The 14027-nt window shown below is 37.4% G+C and overlaps 2 protein-coding genes across 3 annotated transcripts; one reads left to right on the plus strand and one right to left on the minus strand.

Annotated features, from left to right (window-relative positions):
- Positions 1–2377: 2377 nt before the first annotated feature.
- Positions 2378–7047, minus strand: LOC121525122 (surfeit locus protein 1). Its single transcript, XM_041810936.1, has 9 exons — positions 6906–7047; positions 6735–6801; positions 5226–5353; positions 5037–5119; positions 4584–4775; positions 4433–4505; positions 2887–3049; positions 2641–2722; positions 2378–2538 (listed from the first exon to the last, which is right to left on the minus strand). The coding sequence occupies exons 1-9, from the start codon at positions 6966–6968 to the stop codon at positions 2475–2477; spliced, it is 915 nt and encodes a 304-aa protein (XP_041666870.1). The 5' UTR covers positions 6969–7047; the 3' UTR covers positions 2378–2474.
- surf6 (surfeit 6) lies at positions 6969–12975 on the plus strand. 2 transcript variants are annotated; one of them, XM_041810934.1, is made up of 5 exons: positions 6969–7069; positions 7171–7283; positions 8423–8635; positions 8746–8828; positions 12152–12975. In XM_041810934.1, the coding sequence occupies exons 2-5, from the start codon at positions 7193–7195 to the stop codon at positions 12839–12841; spliced, it is 1077 nt and encodes a 358-aa protein (XP_041666868.1). In that variant the 5' UTR covers positions 6969–7069; positions 7171–7192; the 3' UTR covers positions 12842–12975. The 2 variants fall into 2 exon arrangements, with proteins under 2 accessions (XP_041666868.1, XP_041666869.1); XM_041810935.1 differs by having other exon boundaries at positions 6977–7069; positions 7178–7283.
- Positions 12976–14027: the final 1052 nt, after the last annotated feature.

Consider the following 14027-nt stretch of genomic DNA (forward strand, 5'->3'; position numbering starts at 1 on the left):
CACTGTGAGAAATGGAAAAAAAATGTAAGGAAAACTGGATCTCTATCGCATTTAGTATTTAGTCTGTAAAGGGAATATCATCAGGAACCCTGTGGAAGAGATGGTGTACCCTAATTTGATGAATAGGTTGTGGGATCTCTTAAATGCAAAAACTGGTTCAGAATAGAATATCACTATACAGGTACATCTCAAATTAGAAAATCATGAGAATTTCAATATTTTTTGTCACTCAGAGTGAAACCCATACATAGACTCATTACACAGAGTGAAATATTTCAAGCCTTTATTTCTGGAAATGGTGATTATGGTTTAGATACTGAAAACCCAAAATTCATTGTCTCAGAAAATTAGAGTATTACATAAGATCAATAAAAACAGGATATTTTAAACAGAAATATCAGGCTAGTGAAAAGTATGTTAATTTTTATGCTCTCAATACTTGGTTGGGCCTCCTTTTGCATGAATTACTGCATCAATGCGGCATGGCATGGAGGAGATCAGCCCATGGCACTGCACAGGTGTAATGGAAGTCCAGGTTGCTTTGATAGCGGCCTTCAGGTCATCTGCATTGTTGGGTCTGGTGTCTCTCATCTTCCTCTTGACAATATCCCATAGATTCTCTATGGGGTTCAGGTCAGACCAGTTTGCTGGCCAATCAAGCACAGTAACACCATGGTCATTGAACCAGCTTTTGGTACCTTTGGCAGTGTGGGCAGGTGCCAAGTCCTGCTGGAAAAAGAAATCAGCATCTCCATAAAGCTTGTTAGCAGAAGGAAGCATGAAGTGCTCGAAAATGTCCTGGTAGATGGCTGTGTTGACTGTGGACTTCAGAAGACACAGTGGACCAACACCAGCAGATGCCATGGCAGCCCAAATCATCACTGACTGTGGAAACTTCACACTGGACTTCAAGCAATGTGGATTCTGTGCCTCTCCACTCTTCCTCCAGACTCTGGGACCTTGATTTCCAAATGACATGCAAAATGTACTTTCATCTGAAAAGAGGACTTTGGACCACTGAGCAACAGTCCAGTTCTTTTTCACCGCCCAGGTAAGACGCTTGCGATGTAGTCTCTAGTTCAGGAGTGGCTTGACACGAGGAATGCCACATTTGTAGCCCATGTCTAGGATTGGTCTGTGTGTAGTGGCTCTTGATGTGCTGACTTCAGCCTCAGTCCACTCCTTAAATGGATTTTGCTTGGCAATCCTCTCAAGGCTACAGTTCTCCCTTATGCTGGTGCACCTTTTCCTACCACACTTTCTCCTTCCACTCAACTTTCTATGAATATGCTTGGATACAGCACTCTGTGAACAACCATCTTCTTTAGCAACGACCTTTAGTGGCTTACCCTCCTTGTGGAGGGAGTCAATGACAGTCTCCTGGACACCTGTCAAGTCTGCAGTCTTCCCCATGGTTGTGTAGCCTACTGACCCAGGCTGGGAGACCATTTAAAGGCTCAGGAAACCTTTGCAGGTGTTTGGAGATACTTAGCTGATTAGGGTGACACCATGAAAACTTTTTCACAATATTCTAATTTCCTGAGACACTGAATTTTGGGTTTTTATATAAAGGCTTAATAAAGGCTTGAAATATTTCACTCTATGTGTAATGAGTCTATATAATATATGGGTTTCACTTTCTGAAATGAGTGACAAAAATATTGAACTTTTCATGATATTCTATTTTTTTAGATGTATCTGTAGATCTTTCTTTGTGGCAGCTGGACAGCTTGTACTGTAATCATCCCTGTCTGCACTACAGTGGCTGTCATCCTTCTGGCATGGTCAGAGGCAGCTCAAGAATGATTTAAAGTCAACTAAGAATTACCATGGATGTGCAGATCATTAGCTATACAAGCAAAGAGTCAAAACTCATGCACTTTTCTGCAACTCCTGTCTGAATCAGCTGATGAATCTGTCAGTAAGTAATGAAAAAGCAGTGCTTCTTTTTCAGTCTGGCAGGTGTGCCATTCTGTTTTATCTTGATAAGTCTACAATCCCAGTTCCAAAAAAGTTGGGACACTGTATGCACCCATAATATATTGGATGTTGAAACAGAAATTTAACCTTTTTGGGAAAAATACTGGGTTTGTGAGATTTGACAATCATTGCATTCTGTTCTCATTTACATTTTACACAGTGTGCCAACTTTTTTGGCATTTGCCTTTATTACTACATGCATCCCCCGCCAGTCAAAGCATGTTGATTGTTTTTTAAATAAAAATGTTTAGTCTGGGATGACTTGAGAATTTTAAAATCTTAAAAAGGTGCCATGACAGAAAAAGATCGAGAAATGCTGCAGCAGAGAACCAATGATATAAATCTCTAAAATACCAGCAGGTTACAGCTGAATATTAAAAAAAACAAATGACAAGCATTTAATTAGTAGAATGTATTCTTATATACTCTCCTGGAGAATAATTCACAGCTATATACATATTTATCTGAAAGGAAGCAGCAGATGATAAACTGGATCAGACGATCTTCTTGATGAACTTTGCAAACCACATGTAGGAGGTGGCTGCACACAAACCATACCTGAGAATAAAAGATGGATCAAATTAATCATACATTAAGTTCAGACCGGTTTTAATGATAGAATATTATAAGCTTTTCATATTAAAGGAAGCTCCCACCTACCATGTCACTATGTACTGCATGTGTTCGTTCCTCAGAGTGACTCTGGTCTGTCCACCGATCGGTCCTCCAGGGATTGTGCTCCCTGCATCAGAAAATACACTCACTGGTTCACTAAAATATATAATGTATGGGTAATGGAGGTTTATCGGTTTCCTTTCCTGTAAAATAACTAAATATTTTCTCAGGTATTCTCTCTGGTGTCATTGAGTCAGTGCATCATGGGCTTTGCAGTTCCTGACATTTTACCTAAGTCTGCATCGATGAAGATGGGTTCAGCTCCAGTGACAGAGGACATGACGTCCAGGTCTCGGTAATGCCAGCGGTTTCTCTCCACATCGTTGTTAGGCACGAAGGGTTTTCGCTGCTCCGTCAGCCTGACTACACCGACCACCTCCACCTCACCCTCCACCTAGACAGAATACAGATAGTCATAAGGTTCGGGAAGGTGTCTCAAATTTACTGATCGATTCCAGCTCTATCCAATAGCACTTAATATGCATACATCCAGTTTTTTTAACTTTCATTTATATTCGTGAGATCACTCAGAGCCAGAGTTCACAATGACACTGAGTCAGTGCAGAGTTAAGGACAGACAAAGCATTTTAACAGCAGTGTCAACACGTTCCCTTTATGACCTACTATAGAACAAGTCCGCCAGAGCATATCTACATTTTTACATGCTGTCGGGCCATTTTTTGGAGTATTTGAATTGGCTATACATCAATACAACCCTTAGAACCCAAATTTTAATGAAATGTATGTGGTAAGTCTAAAGTAACAAATTAAATTGCTCAAAAGTGCAAAAAAAAAAAAAAAAAAAAAGGAAAATGAAAAGCGTTTTTTTTTACACATTTTCCTAAACACAGATGTCATAGCTATATCCCTCAAAGTTGTGATTGTAAAAAAGTTGCACAAAAAACCATATTTTCAGTATGTTCATAGCTTCATTTTTGAAATACACTCATGTTTATAAACTGTGGCAAAAATGAAAATAAAATGAAATTGTGTTCAATTTGCAAAAAAGACAGCATCTTTATAAAAAATAAACTATTTACAGCAATCAAATCTCTAAGGTGCCAGATACTTTTTCGCATTCATGTCTTTGCAGAAGACTGTGTTGGAACAATAACAAGCACAACTCGTGACCTCCAAGAAAACAACACATATATAGCCCGGATTATATTATAATATATTGTTTTTGATGTGTGCGCTTTATACTGCATTTCTGCAAAAGAAGGAAGGATATTTTTAGAAGGAAACAGAACTCTGGAACACATTGAATGTGTGATATGTTAGTGTTACTCCTCTGGTTTTATATGCAAAAAGAATTATCGCTCTGTCTCATCTGGTTACAATTCTACCCATAGTTCAAAATAGGTAAGCAAATGGATCGCTGGCTATCCCTTAGGTTTTAAAGGGTTAAAGGAAAGTGAAGCATAAGCAGATCAACAGCTCCTGGTTAGTACAAATGGAGCTTTAGATGGGGTTGTGAAATCTCTTTAGGGCTCGAGTGATGTCACGAGTCCTGAGCTAAACTGTGAGCGTTTTTGCAAAGGGTCTGAGTATTTCTTTCAATGTGATTTTTCAGATTTTTACTTTTTATACATTATGATAAAACTCGAAGTTCTGTTCCAGTGTTGTCATTATGGGGTACTGCATGTAGATTAATGAGGGAAAAATAAACTTTAGTATCAGGCTCTCCACTGAGCCTCATATTGCTGTAAGAGCAGAGTGATAAATGGGTCAGTTCTTAGAAATAAATATGTTGATGCGTCACATGTGTACCCCTAACCTGCCCCTTCATCCTGGTCTCCGGTCTTATCTTCTGCCTCGGTACGTATCCTCTGTTCACCAGGATTGAGATGCTGAAGGTGAAGATGAGATATCAGTGACTTGCGGATGTAAGACTGTAGTAAATTAAGTGTTTCACGTGTTTATCGTACCCAAGGTCAGTGCAGTAAAACGGAGTGATGACATTGGCGCCGCTCTCCCCGCTTGAGGACAGCCTGCCTGCCTCTCGGGCCTCTTTCTCCGGGTCGACAGGGGAACGTGGAAGGATGTACAGCTCCTGTGAGTGGTCATACCGTCCACGAACTCGCACCCTCCTGTACTCTAAGCTTTTCAGCTCATGAGGACTGAGATCAGGGAGAAAAACAAGAAATCCTAATTTTTAGAGGAAAAAAAGACGAGCTTGGCTCACAAAGAACGGTGTTAGTAAGTCAGAGAATTCATTCTCTCTGTTTCTTAAGCATTTTACATTTTGTCACTCTAAGCATGAAAAAACAGCATTATCCTGAATCAATTACCTGATTTTAAAAAGAACAAAAATTTTGCTTTCTGACCTTTCATACTTGTATGTATGTCTAAATCTAGTAATAAATCAGATCTTCACTTACTCAGTAGGAAGAGGAATGGGCTCTGCTGTGGTGAGCTTGGTCAGCTCATCAATCAGCTGTAATTTCCACTGACGCCGTTTCACCTTCACAGAAATTCAAGCATCAGAGTCAATCCAGCAAACAGCAAACCAAAGACAGAACAAACCATATCACATTTAGAAATGTGATGAAGGAATAAATAAGCCGTACCTGCCATGTGCCAAGGCCAAAGGTGGTGGCTGGGATGATCAGCAGGAACCATTTGAGGAAGGAGTCTTCTCCGCTCTCTGACCTTGCTGCTGTGGAGCTCGATGGTCGAATGAAGGGAACAAACCTGCCTGGAAATATAAAAACATGGATGTTTACCACTTCAACATGGGATGAAATGTTCCAGTTTTCCCTGAACATACTAGCCTTGCCCTGTCAAATGATTTGGAATGTTTGGAAAAACTGGATAGAAATTTTACTGTGCAGTCGATTTCTTAAAGCAAAAAACTGCCTTCTTAGACCTCCTGTGAGATTTGCATCATTTTACAACATAATAGCTTCCCACAAAAGTAAAAAAAACACAAAATTGATACAAATCTGAAGCCTTTAATGTAATAATCCCACAAACATAATAAAGTTCCCACGAATGTAATGGCAGTTGCCTACTGCAAAGATATTAACTACATATTTGAATGTAGAATTAAGATCTCTGGCTTTTAAAAATGGTTTCAACCTCCCACAAATGTAAAATGAACATGAAAACTGAACTTTTATGGTCATTTTTGTTTGTTGGGATCCTTTTTACAGCTGGGTTAAAGTCAGCTCAAGCTCAAGTCATGTAAAAAAAGGTATTCTTGGCCATTTTTTGTTCACCATGAAACAGGAAGTTGTTTTTTCAGTGTCTTAAAACGCTAGTAGTGCCATGAATCTTAGCAGAGTGGATTAAATGTGTCAAAACAGCGCTCTGAGGAGATTACAAATAACATATATAAACACTGTTCACCTAGCCAGTTTTATTTTTTTACTATAACTTAAAATCCCTGTCCACTTAAAAATTATTTTTAGTCTCAGAAGGTTTTAAAGCTATATTTTTAAGACAGCCTTGTCTTGTTTGTTTTGACTTGCAAAAAGCTTTTTTTTGTCAGCTCCCTATGAATTGTAAAATTACTACTATATTTGCAGAAATTTATTACGTTTGTGGGCTGGTAAAAATCTCCAGTTTTGAAAAACTTTTTAAACTTTTCACGACATAAAAAATCAGTTGTAATTATTGTTTTGTTGTAGACTTTTTACAACTGCCAGCGGGTTCAAACCAGCTTACACTCAAGTCACCTCAAAAATGTAGTCTTGGCAAATTCTATTTTATTTTTTTTTGCCACTAAACAGGAAGTAGTTTATCCAGCATCTTTACACTGAGGGCATGTTCCAAAAGTTCAACATTTCTGTCTAATAATTCATTTTGTTGGACTGATATTTTTGATAGATATTTTTTATTTTTGTGAGCTTAAAGTCGTAATCATTAAAGGTCTGGCAATATTTCACGATGTAAGAGATGAATCTAGAATATATGGAAGTTTTTCACATTTTGAGCTACACCTGTTTATCTTTATAAATCAACATTACTCACAGGCTTTTCTTGATAACGTCCGTTTATTTTCGGGTTTTAAACAACAGAGAAAATAGTACATTGGGTCCAATAATGTTCCACAGTATTGTTATAATTTCACTTACCGTCTGTTCGTTTGAAGAGAGTCAGTCTAGACAGCAGTAGAGTCCTCTTTAAATAAATAACATGCGTCTGTAATGAAAGTAAACCAGTTCAAAACTTGCAACCCAGCAAGGACGACATTCACAAAACACAGGACTACGTGAAGCCACGTTAAGGTCAAGAAAAAAGCCCACCTGTTTATGAAGAGCCGTAATCAGCCTGGTAGAATAAAGCAGCGCTGCTTTCAGAGGGGCCATCCTGAGTCAAAACATCAATGAAGGAAGGACAGAAATGATCGACTAAATAACAGCTACATAACTACTCTCACGGCGGACTTCTTTCAGTGTTACACCTTCCGGTATGATGACGCTCCGCCCAAACTTTTCCCCACGTGTGTTCAGAAATGTGTTGATATCTTTCGTCAGTGAAATCTTGTCCTTAATTCGTCCGTTTTGGCAGCTTTTAGGGGGAATTTGTCGACATGGACCTCGCCTCTAAGGACTCTTACATTCAGAAATTGGCCAGTAAAGTGTTTTCACAGCGAGAGCAGGAGCCGAAGAAGAGAGCGTTTGGTATGTTAGCTCACTTTATAGCACAAAATACACTCATTTATGACATTTACTGGTTTAGTTAGCTGTCATTTCAAGCACGTATGTTAAAGCCTGTGTGCTAGCAGCTGCAAATAGTACCCCAAATTAAAATCTGATCATAAAACCTCTAACAATGATGTCAGTTGACTGAAGGAGGCGCCACATTGTCATTTATCCATCTACTTTACACCTTAAAGGTACAGTAACACGTTTTAACAGGTTAGGTAGCACATTAAAATTATAACTACTTAATTATATGACTAGCAAGAACAAAGAAGACCATAAGCATGAAGGCTGAATATTTTGATATGGTTTATAATGCCTGTATGAATAAATGTTGAGGGGTAGGTGCCAGATAAGGAGAAAATATCCTGTTTCTGTAAACGTATTCCACAGCAAAGGTTCACTTTGAGTGCAATTTCGAGCTGTCAAACGACTATTTGATATGAAAACCTACGGAAGAGGATTAGGGCCACTGAAAAAAAAAAATTGAAACACATTTTATTTTTTTTACTTGTGAGAAAAAAAAGTCATAATACTGAGATTAAAGTAAGAAATTTGAGATTCAAGTCAGAAATCTGAGATTCTGACTCTCAGAATTCTGACTTTAATCTCAGAATGTGACTTTTTTCTCACAAGTAAAAAAATTGCCTTTAATTTTTTTTTCCAGTGGCCCTAATCTTCTTTCATAGAAGCCAAATTCTTAAAACTAAAAAAGAAAAAATCTGACGGTAAGGAATTCCTTAAAGAAAATGACAAAAAAGTCTGGAATCGAAATAATGAGATTTGAAAAAAAAGTCACAATTATGAGATAAAACTTGAAACTATGAGGTGTAAAGCCATAAATGAAATAAAAGTCAGACCTGTGAGAAAATAAGGGTTCAAATTATGATTTTATCTCACAATAAGGACTTGCTTAACTTTAATTTTTCTTAAACTTGCATTATTTTGACTTCTACGTTAGGATTATTACTATCTCATTCTGTTGACTTCATCTCATAATTTCAACTCTTTATCTCAAATATGACTCATTTTCTTAATTTGCTCTTCATTATAAACTGTAATACTATTTCTGTGTTTCTTTGCTTGTTAATGCTTGTGTTTTGTTGCTTTATGTTCAGTACATTTTAAGGGTAAAAGTGACTCTGGTCCTCCAAAGAAAAAGAAAAAGTGCAAAAAGAAGCATTTTAAAGAAAAGGTCGCTGATGAGAAGACTCCCAAATTTCCAAAGAAGTCTAATCCCTCAACTCCAGCACAGAAAGGCCCAGAATCGGCGAAACTCAAGGAATCCAAACCCCAGAGTGTAAATGGATCTACAACAGTGCAACCTAAAGGTACATCCCGTAGGATTTTGTTTCTTTCTGTAGAAGTTAATGCACTTACATCTTTTTATTTGTACTTGTCATTGCATTTTTTTCACTTCTATTCTTTTATTCACTCAAAGGAGGAAAGGTAGAGTCCAGCTTCTCCACAGTAGATGTTCTTCGTAAAAGACTGCATGAAAAGATCGAAGAGTCCAGAGGACAGGTGTGTAGAACTCAGATTTTTGCATGCTCTTTTTTTAGCCATTTTACAAATGAGTTCCTGACATGCAGATAATTTCAGGACATCACTGGAACTTTATTTCTGAATTTTCTTACTCACATGCACCTCACCGCTGGACATCATTAACTCAAATGCATATGATGAAATGGTGAAGGTTTGCATGTTCTGGCTAACGTGTATGGGACGACTATTTCATCTACCCTTTACGCCTCTTCAACATTCATACTGAAGGTGAAACGTCACAGAGCCTTAAATATCACGTCCTGAAACAGCACTGTGAACAAGTCAATCTCTCAGTATAAGAAATATTCACCCTGAAACTGAAAATGCAGAGAAATTTTCAGGATTAAAGTGCATGTGTAAAAGCGGACTTTAGTGTCAGTGTATGTGACTTTAAACTTCATTCACTGACTCCTCAACTAGAAACATTTAAAAACTAGCAAAACCAGTCCTTATTGACTACCGTTACATGTTTGCTTGTTCCAAACATTATTTTTAAAGTGTACAAACAAACATTTGTTTGTTCTGTTTCTGATGCAAATGGAAAACAAATCTGGCGTGGGAGATGAAACACAGCTCAGGAAAGCCTTATGTCATTGTGTATTTATTTATAAGGAAGTATGATAAGATTAACAAACAAATGCCTCGAATAAGTTCTTCAAAAGTTCAGAACCTGTGGTTGTGCATGCATGATGCTGAGAAAGAAAAACATGGACGATTAATTCAGTTTTCATTCTTTCTTGCTGTTATGTTTGTAAAAACAGAACACATCACCTCAGGGTTCTACATAGTTAATATTACTACGTAAGCCAATGTGTGTGAGTTAGCTTTAGCTCTGTTAGTTATGTAGCCACATGACCTACGTAGCTAACATAACTTTGTTAGCTAAAGATTTAGCTTCATTACTTGAATAGCTAATGTAGATTTTTAGCTTAAGATTTAGCTTTAGATTTAGCTCTAGCTACGTTGGCCATGTTAAGAGTGTTTTCATAGAGAACAGGATTTTTTTCTGTTAGCAGACTGTCTAACAGCTTTATTTTTACATTACTACGTAAGCCAATGTAGCTAAGTTAGCTGTATCTAAAGCTAATAAACACAACACAATCTAAAGTATCTAATCTAGCTTTGTTTGATTTAGCAAGGTTAATTATGTAGCTACATGACTTATGCAGCTGATGGAGCTTTGTCAGCTTTAGATGTAGCTACATTACTTACATGGCTATCTTAGCTGTTACCCGTGTAGCTAACTTAGCTAAATATATCTAACTAGCATAACTACTTCTTAAATGGGTGTATTTTAAATGCTGAATAATCTAATGTAGCTTTGTTTGCTTTAGCTATGTTTGTTTTTTAGCAACATGGCTTAAGTAGCTAATCTAGCTTTCGATTTAGCATTAGCTTCCTTACTTATGTAGCGAATGTAGCTTCATTAGCTTTAGATTTAGCTGTGTTAGCTATGTTATTTAGGCAAATGTTGCATCGTTAGCTTTAGCCTTAGCTACATTTACTGTGTTACTGTTTTCATAGAGGATAATCTTTTTCTGTAAGCAGACTGTTTACACAGCTTTATTTATTTTTACATTACTACATAAGCTAGTGTAGCTAAGTTAGATGTAGCTAAAGCTAATAAAGCAAACTGTTTGCATAACTTTTTCTAAAATGGGTCAAGTTTTGCAAATGCAACACAATCTAACATAGCTAATGTGACTTTCTTTTCTTTAGCTAGGTTAGTTATGTAGCTACATGACTTAAGTCATGTAGCTTTGTCAGCTTTAGATGCAGCTTCATTACTTAAATAGCTAACAAAGGTTTTAGCTTTAGATTTAGCAATTTTAGCTGTTACTTATGTAGCTAGAATAGCTCATTTATCTAAGTAGCATAACTACTTCTTAAAAGGGTGTAATTTTGCAAACACAACATAATCTAATATAGCTAATGTAGCTTTGTTTGCTTTAGCTAGGAAAGTTATGTTGCTACATTACTTAAGTAGCTCATGCAGCTTTGTCTGCTTTAGCTTAATTACTTACATAGTTAACGTAGGGTTTTTAGCTTTTGATTTAGCTATCTTAGCGGTTACTTATTTAGCCAACGTAGCTAAATTTATCTAAGTAGCATAACTACTTCTAAAAAGGGTGTAGTTTTGCAAATGCAACTTAACCTAATAAAGCTAATCCAGCTTTGTTTGTTTTAGCTATGTTTATTTAGCTACATGACTTATGTAGCTAATATAGCTTTGCTAGCTTTAGATTTAATTCTGTTACTTATGTAGCTAATGTAGCTTCAGTAGCTTTAGCCTTAGCTACATTAGCTGTGTTAAAGTGTTTTCATGGAAGATTTTTCCTGCAAGCAGACTGTTTCCTGGCTTTATTTAATATTTTTGTCAGGTTTTTATGGGTCAGCTATGTGACAATATCTCACCATAGTGTTCTGCAGCTGGTTTAAGGGGAGGGGGCTCTGAGTTTGCTTTCTGCAGCCAGACTGTCTTGAATAAAACTACTTTTTAGATTTGTTTTGGTTTGAAGAGGGATAAGCAGAAAACACAAGTATTATCTAAAACATAGGAACAGCACCTTTGAACAGTGTCTTAACATTCTCTTACATACGTTTATATTGGTTTAATATCATCTTTTTCTATGTGTCTGTCAGGAGAAGTATTACTCCTTGTACAGCCTTTTACCATCTTTTTTCTTCCCTATGTTACTTGTAATAAAAACCGCCATGTCAGATTTCCTGTAAGTGTACTTGGCAACATACTTGGCAATAAAACAAGATACTGATTCCGATACCACTATTTTTTTAAGATAACGTTCATCTTATTTATATTTTAAAACCCTGTGATTATCTGGTTTTATTTTCAGTGTTTTATATGCAACACAGAAAGAATAGCTATTGCAATGTTAGTGTTTTTTTCCTCCAGTATTGTGCAGCTCTAATAGGAAACAGAGGTTTTGATTTAGATGGATATCTAACAGTCAAATCTTAGCTGTTATTAGCAGCCGGTTGGTCAGATTTCATCCGGTTGCTTCATACAAAACATGTCCTGTTCCTGTGCTGCTACGGGCCACAGCTGGGAACATCTGGTTTTATAACAGCTGCAATATTTGTAGATGAATCACTCAATGAATAAGACATTTGATACAGCAGATGTCCCAGATTCTAATCCTTAAGGGAGCCATTTATGTGCATCTTCTTTCTTCTTTTTATTCAGCTTTGTTTGGTTCAGCATGTTGAGGGCTGATATGCTCAGTAGTAAATCATTAGTATGCTTTCTTTTTAACTAACATGTCAGGTCAATCTCTTTTTAGGGACCTCCAAAGGATGCATTATCAGAGGCCGTCCAGGCAAAGCGAGCGAAGAGAAAACTGGAGCGTGAGCGTAAGAAGAGAAAGAGAAAAGAGTTCCGCATGAAGAAACTTGCTGAAAAAAATGGCCAAGAAGAGCAGCCGGAGATAAAACAAGAAGCAGCTCAAACCCCGGCTTCAAGTAAAAGAGACCAGACTGCCATCATCTTCAACAAGGTGGAGACCGTTGAGGAGGGATACATGAGCAAAATGCAGAAGAAGAAGTTAAAGAAGCAGAGCATGAAGGGTCAGATCACGCCGCTGACGGGGAAGAACTACAAGCAGCTGCTGAGCCGCGTGGAGGCTCGCAAAACGAAGCTGGAGCAGCTGCGGGAGAAAGACGAGGGGAAAGCCCGCGAGATGGAGGAGAAGATGAAATGGACCAACATGCTCTACAAGGCCGAGGGCATCAAAATCAAGGACGACGAGAACATGCTGCGCACAGCGCTGAAGAAGAAGGAGAAGAGCCGGGCGCAGAGGAAGAAGGGCTGGGAGCAGCGCAGCCAGAACGTTCTGGAGAAGATGCAGCAGCGGCAGGACAAGAGACGGAAGAACATTCAGAAACGGAAACAGGTGAAGACAGAGAAGAAGAAGGACAAGGCGAGGAAGAAGGGCAGAGTGCTGCCTGAGGACTTGAAAAAAGCCACTGTTTAGAGGAAAGAGTGTGGGCTATAATTTTAAAACAACAGAATATACACGGTTTCTAAATGATGAAAAAAAAAACCTTAGCTTCTGTTGAGGACTGATATGATGTTTGTTTTGATCAATAAAATATGATCCTTCACTGACATTTTTGAACTTCTTTGTAGAAACTGATCATTTTGTGTGGATATAAAACTAAATACATTTGTTGCTATGACTCTTCTGGTCTACATCTGTGTAAGAAAATTAACAAGGAAGGTACCAAAGACTAATTCAAATAATGTCATAATACGGTGGAATAACTCAGTTTAAGCATTTCCTCTTTCTTGTAAATCTTGGCGGAGTTTCTGTAACTAAACCTCAGATTTCAGTCCTGACTGTTATGAGCTGGTTCATGTGTATTTGTGTGTAAGATAATTGATTCTTCAGTTTGTCTTTGTGGACAACCTTTTAATGGATGAAAACACACTTATTTGTTGTAAATGTAACTTTGTGTGTGCTAATAATCATTGACGGACTGATCTGTGTTTGTTTAGGGAAGTGGTGTGGCCTTTTGACTTAAAGCTCCTGTGAGGGTCTATTAATTAGAGTAGATTTTGGCGCCCCCTTAGGACAAACAGTACGTCTAATTTCTTTGTCAGTTTTGACTTTTTGTTTTCAACAATTGTTGAAACTTTTAAACCAATGTTTGCCACTTTTCGCCCATTTTGTCACTCTTCAACCCCTTTTTGCAACTTTCCTGCCAGTTATTCCCCTTGTGTGCCACTCTTTAACACCTTTTCACAACATTGCCAGGCTATTTTTACTATATTTTTGGTACTTTAAACCCATGTTTGTGTCTTTAGCCCAAGTTCTGCTATTTAACCCCTTTTAAACCACTTTTCCTGCATGTTTTGTCCTCTTCTTGCCACTCTATTATTCATTTTTGCCACTTTGTAACTCCTTTCCATTACTTTTTGCTCTATTATTATACTTTTGCTCCTTTTTTCCTCTTTTACCATTTTTTGCCACATTTTAACCTCTTTTTCTTCCAATTTGTGTTCCTTTGTGCCTCTCCATGACCCATTTTGCCATTTATCACCCATTAGTTTTGTAACACTTTTGCCAACCTTACCCCTTTTTTAAAAATATCTAATAAGTACAATTAGTACTGATAAGTACATTTCAGTAAAAACAAATCAAATTTTGATTCATTCTA

The sequence above is a fragment of the Cheilinus undulatus genome, linkage group 17 (genome assembly GCF_018320785.1).
Source record: "Cheilinus undulatus linkage group 17, ASM1832078v1, whole genome shotgun sequence".
NCBI classification, from domain to species: domain Eukaryota; kingdom Metazoa; phylum Chordata; class Actinopteri; order Labriformes; family Labridae; genus Cheilinus; species Cheilinus undulatus.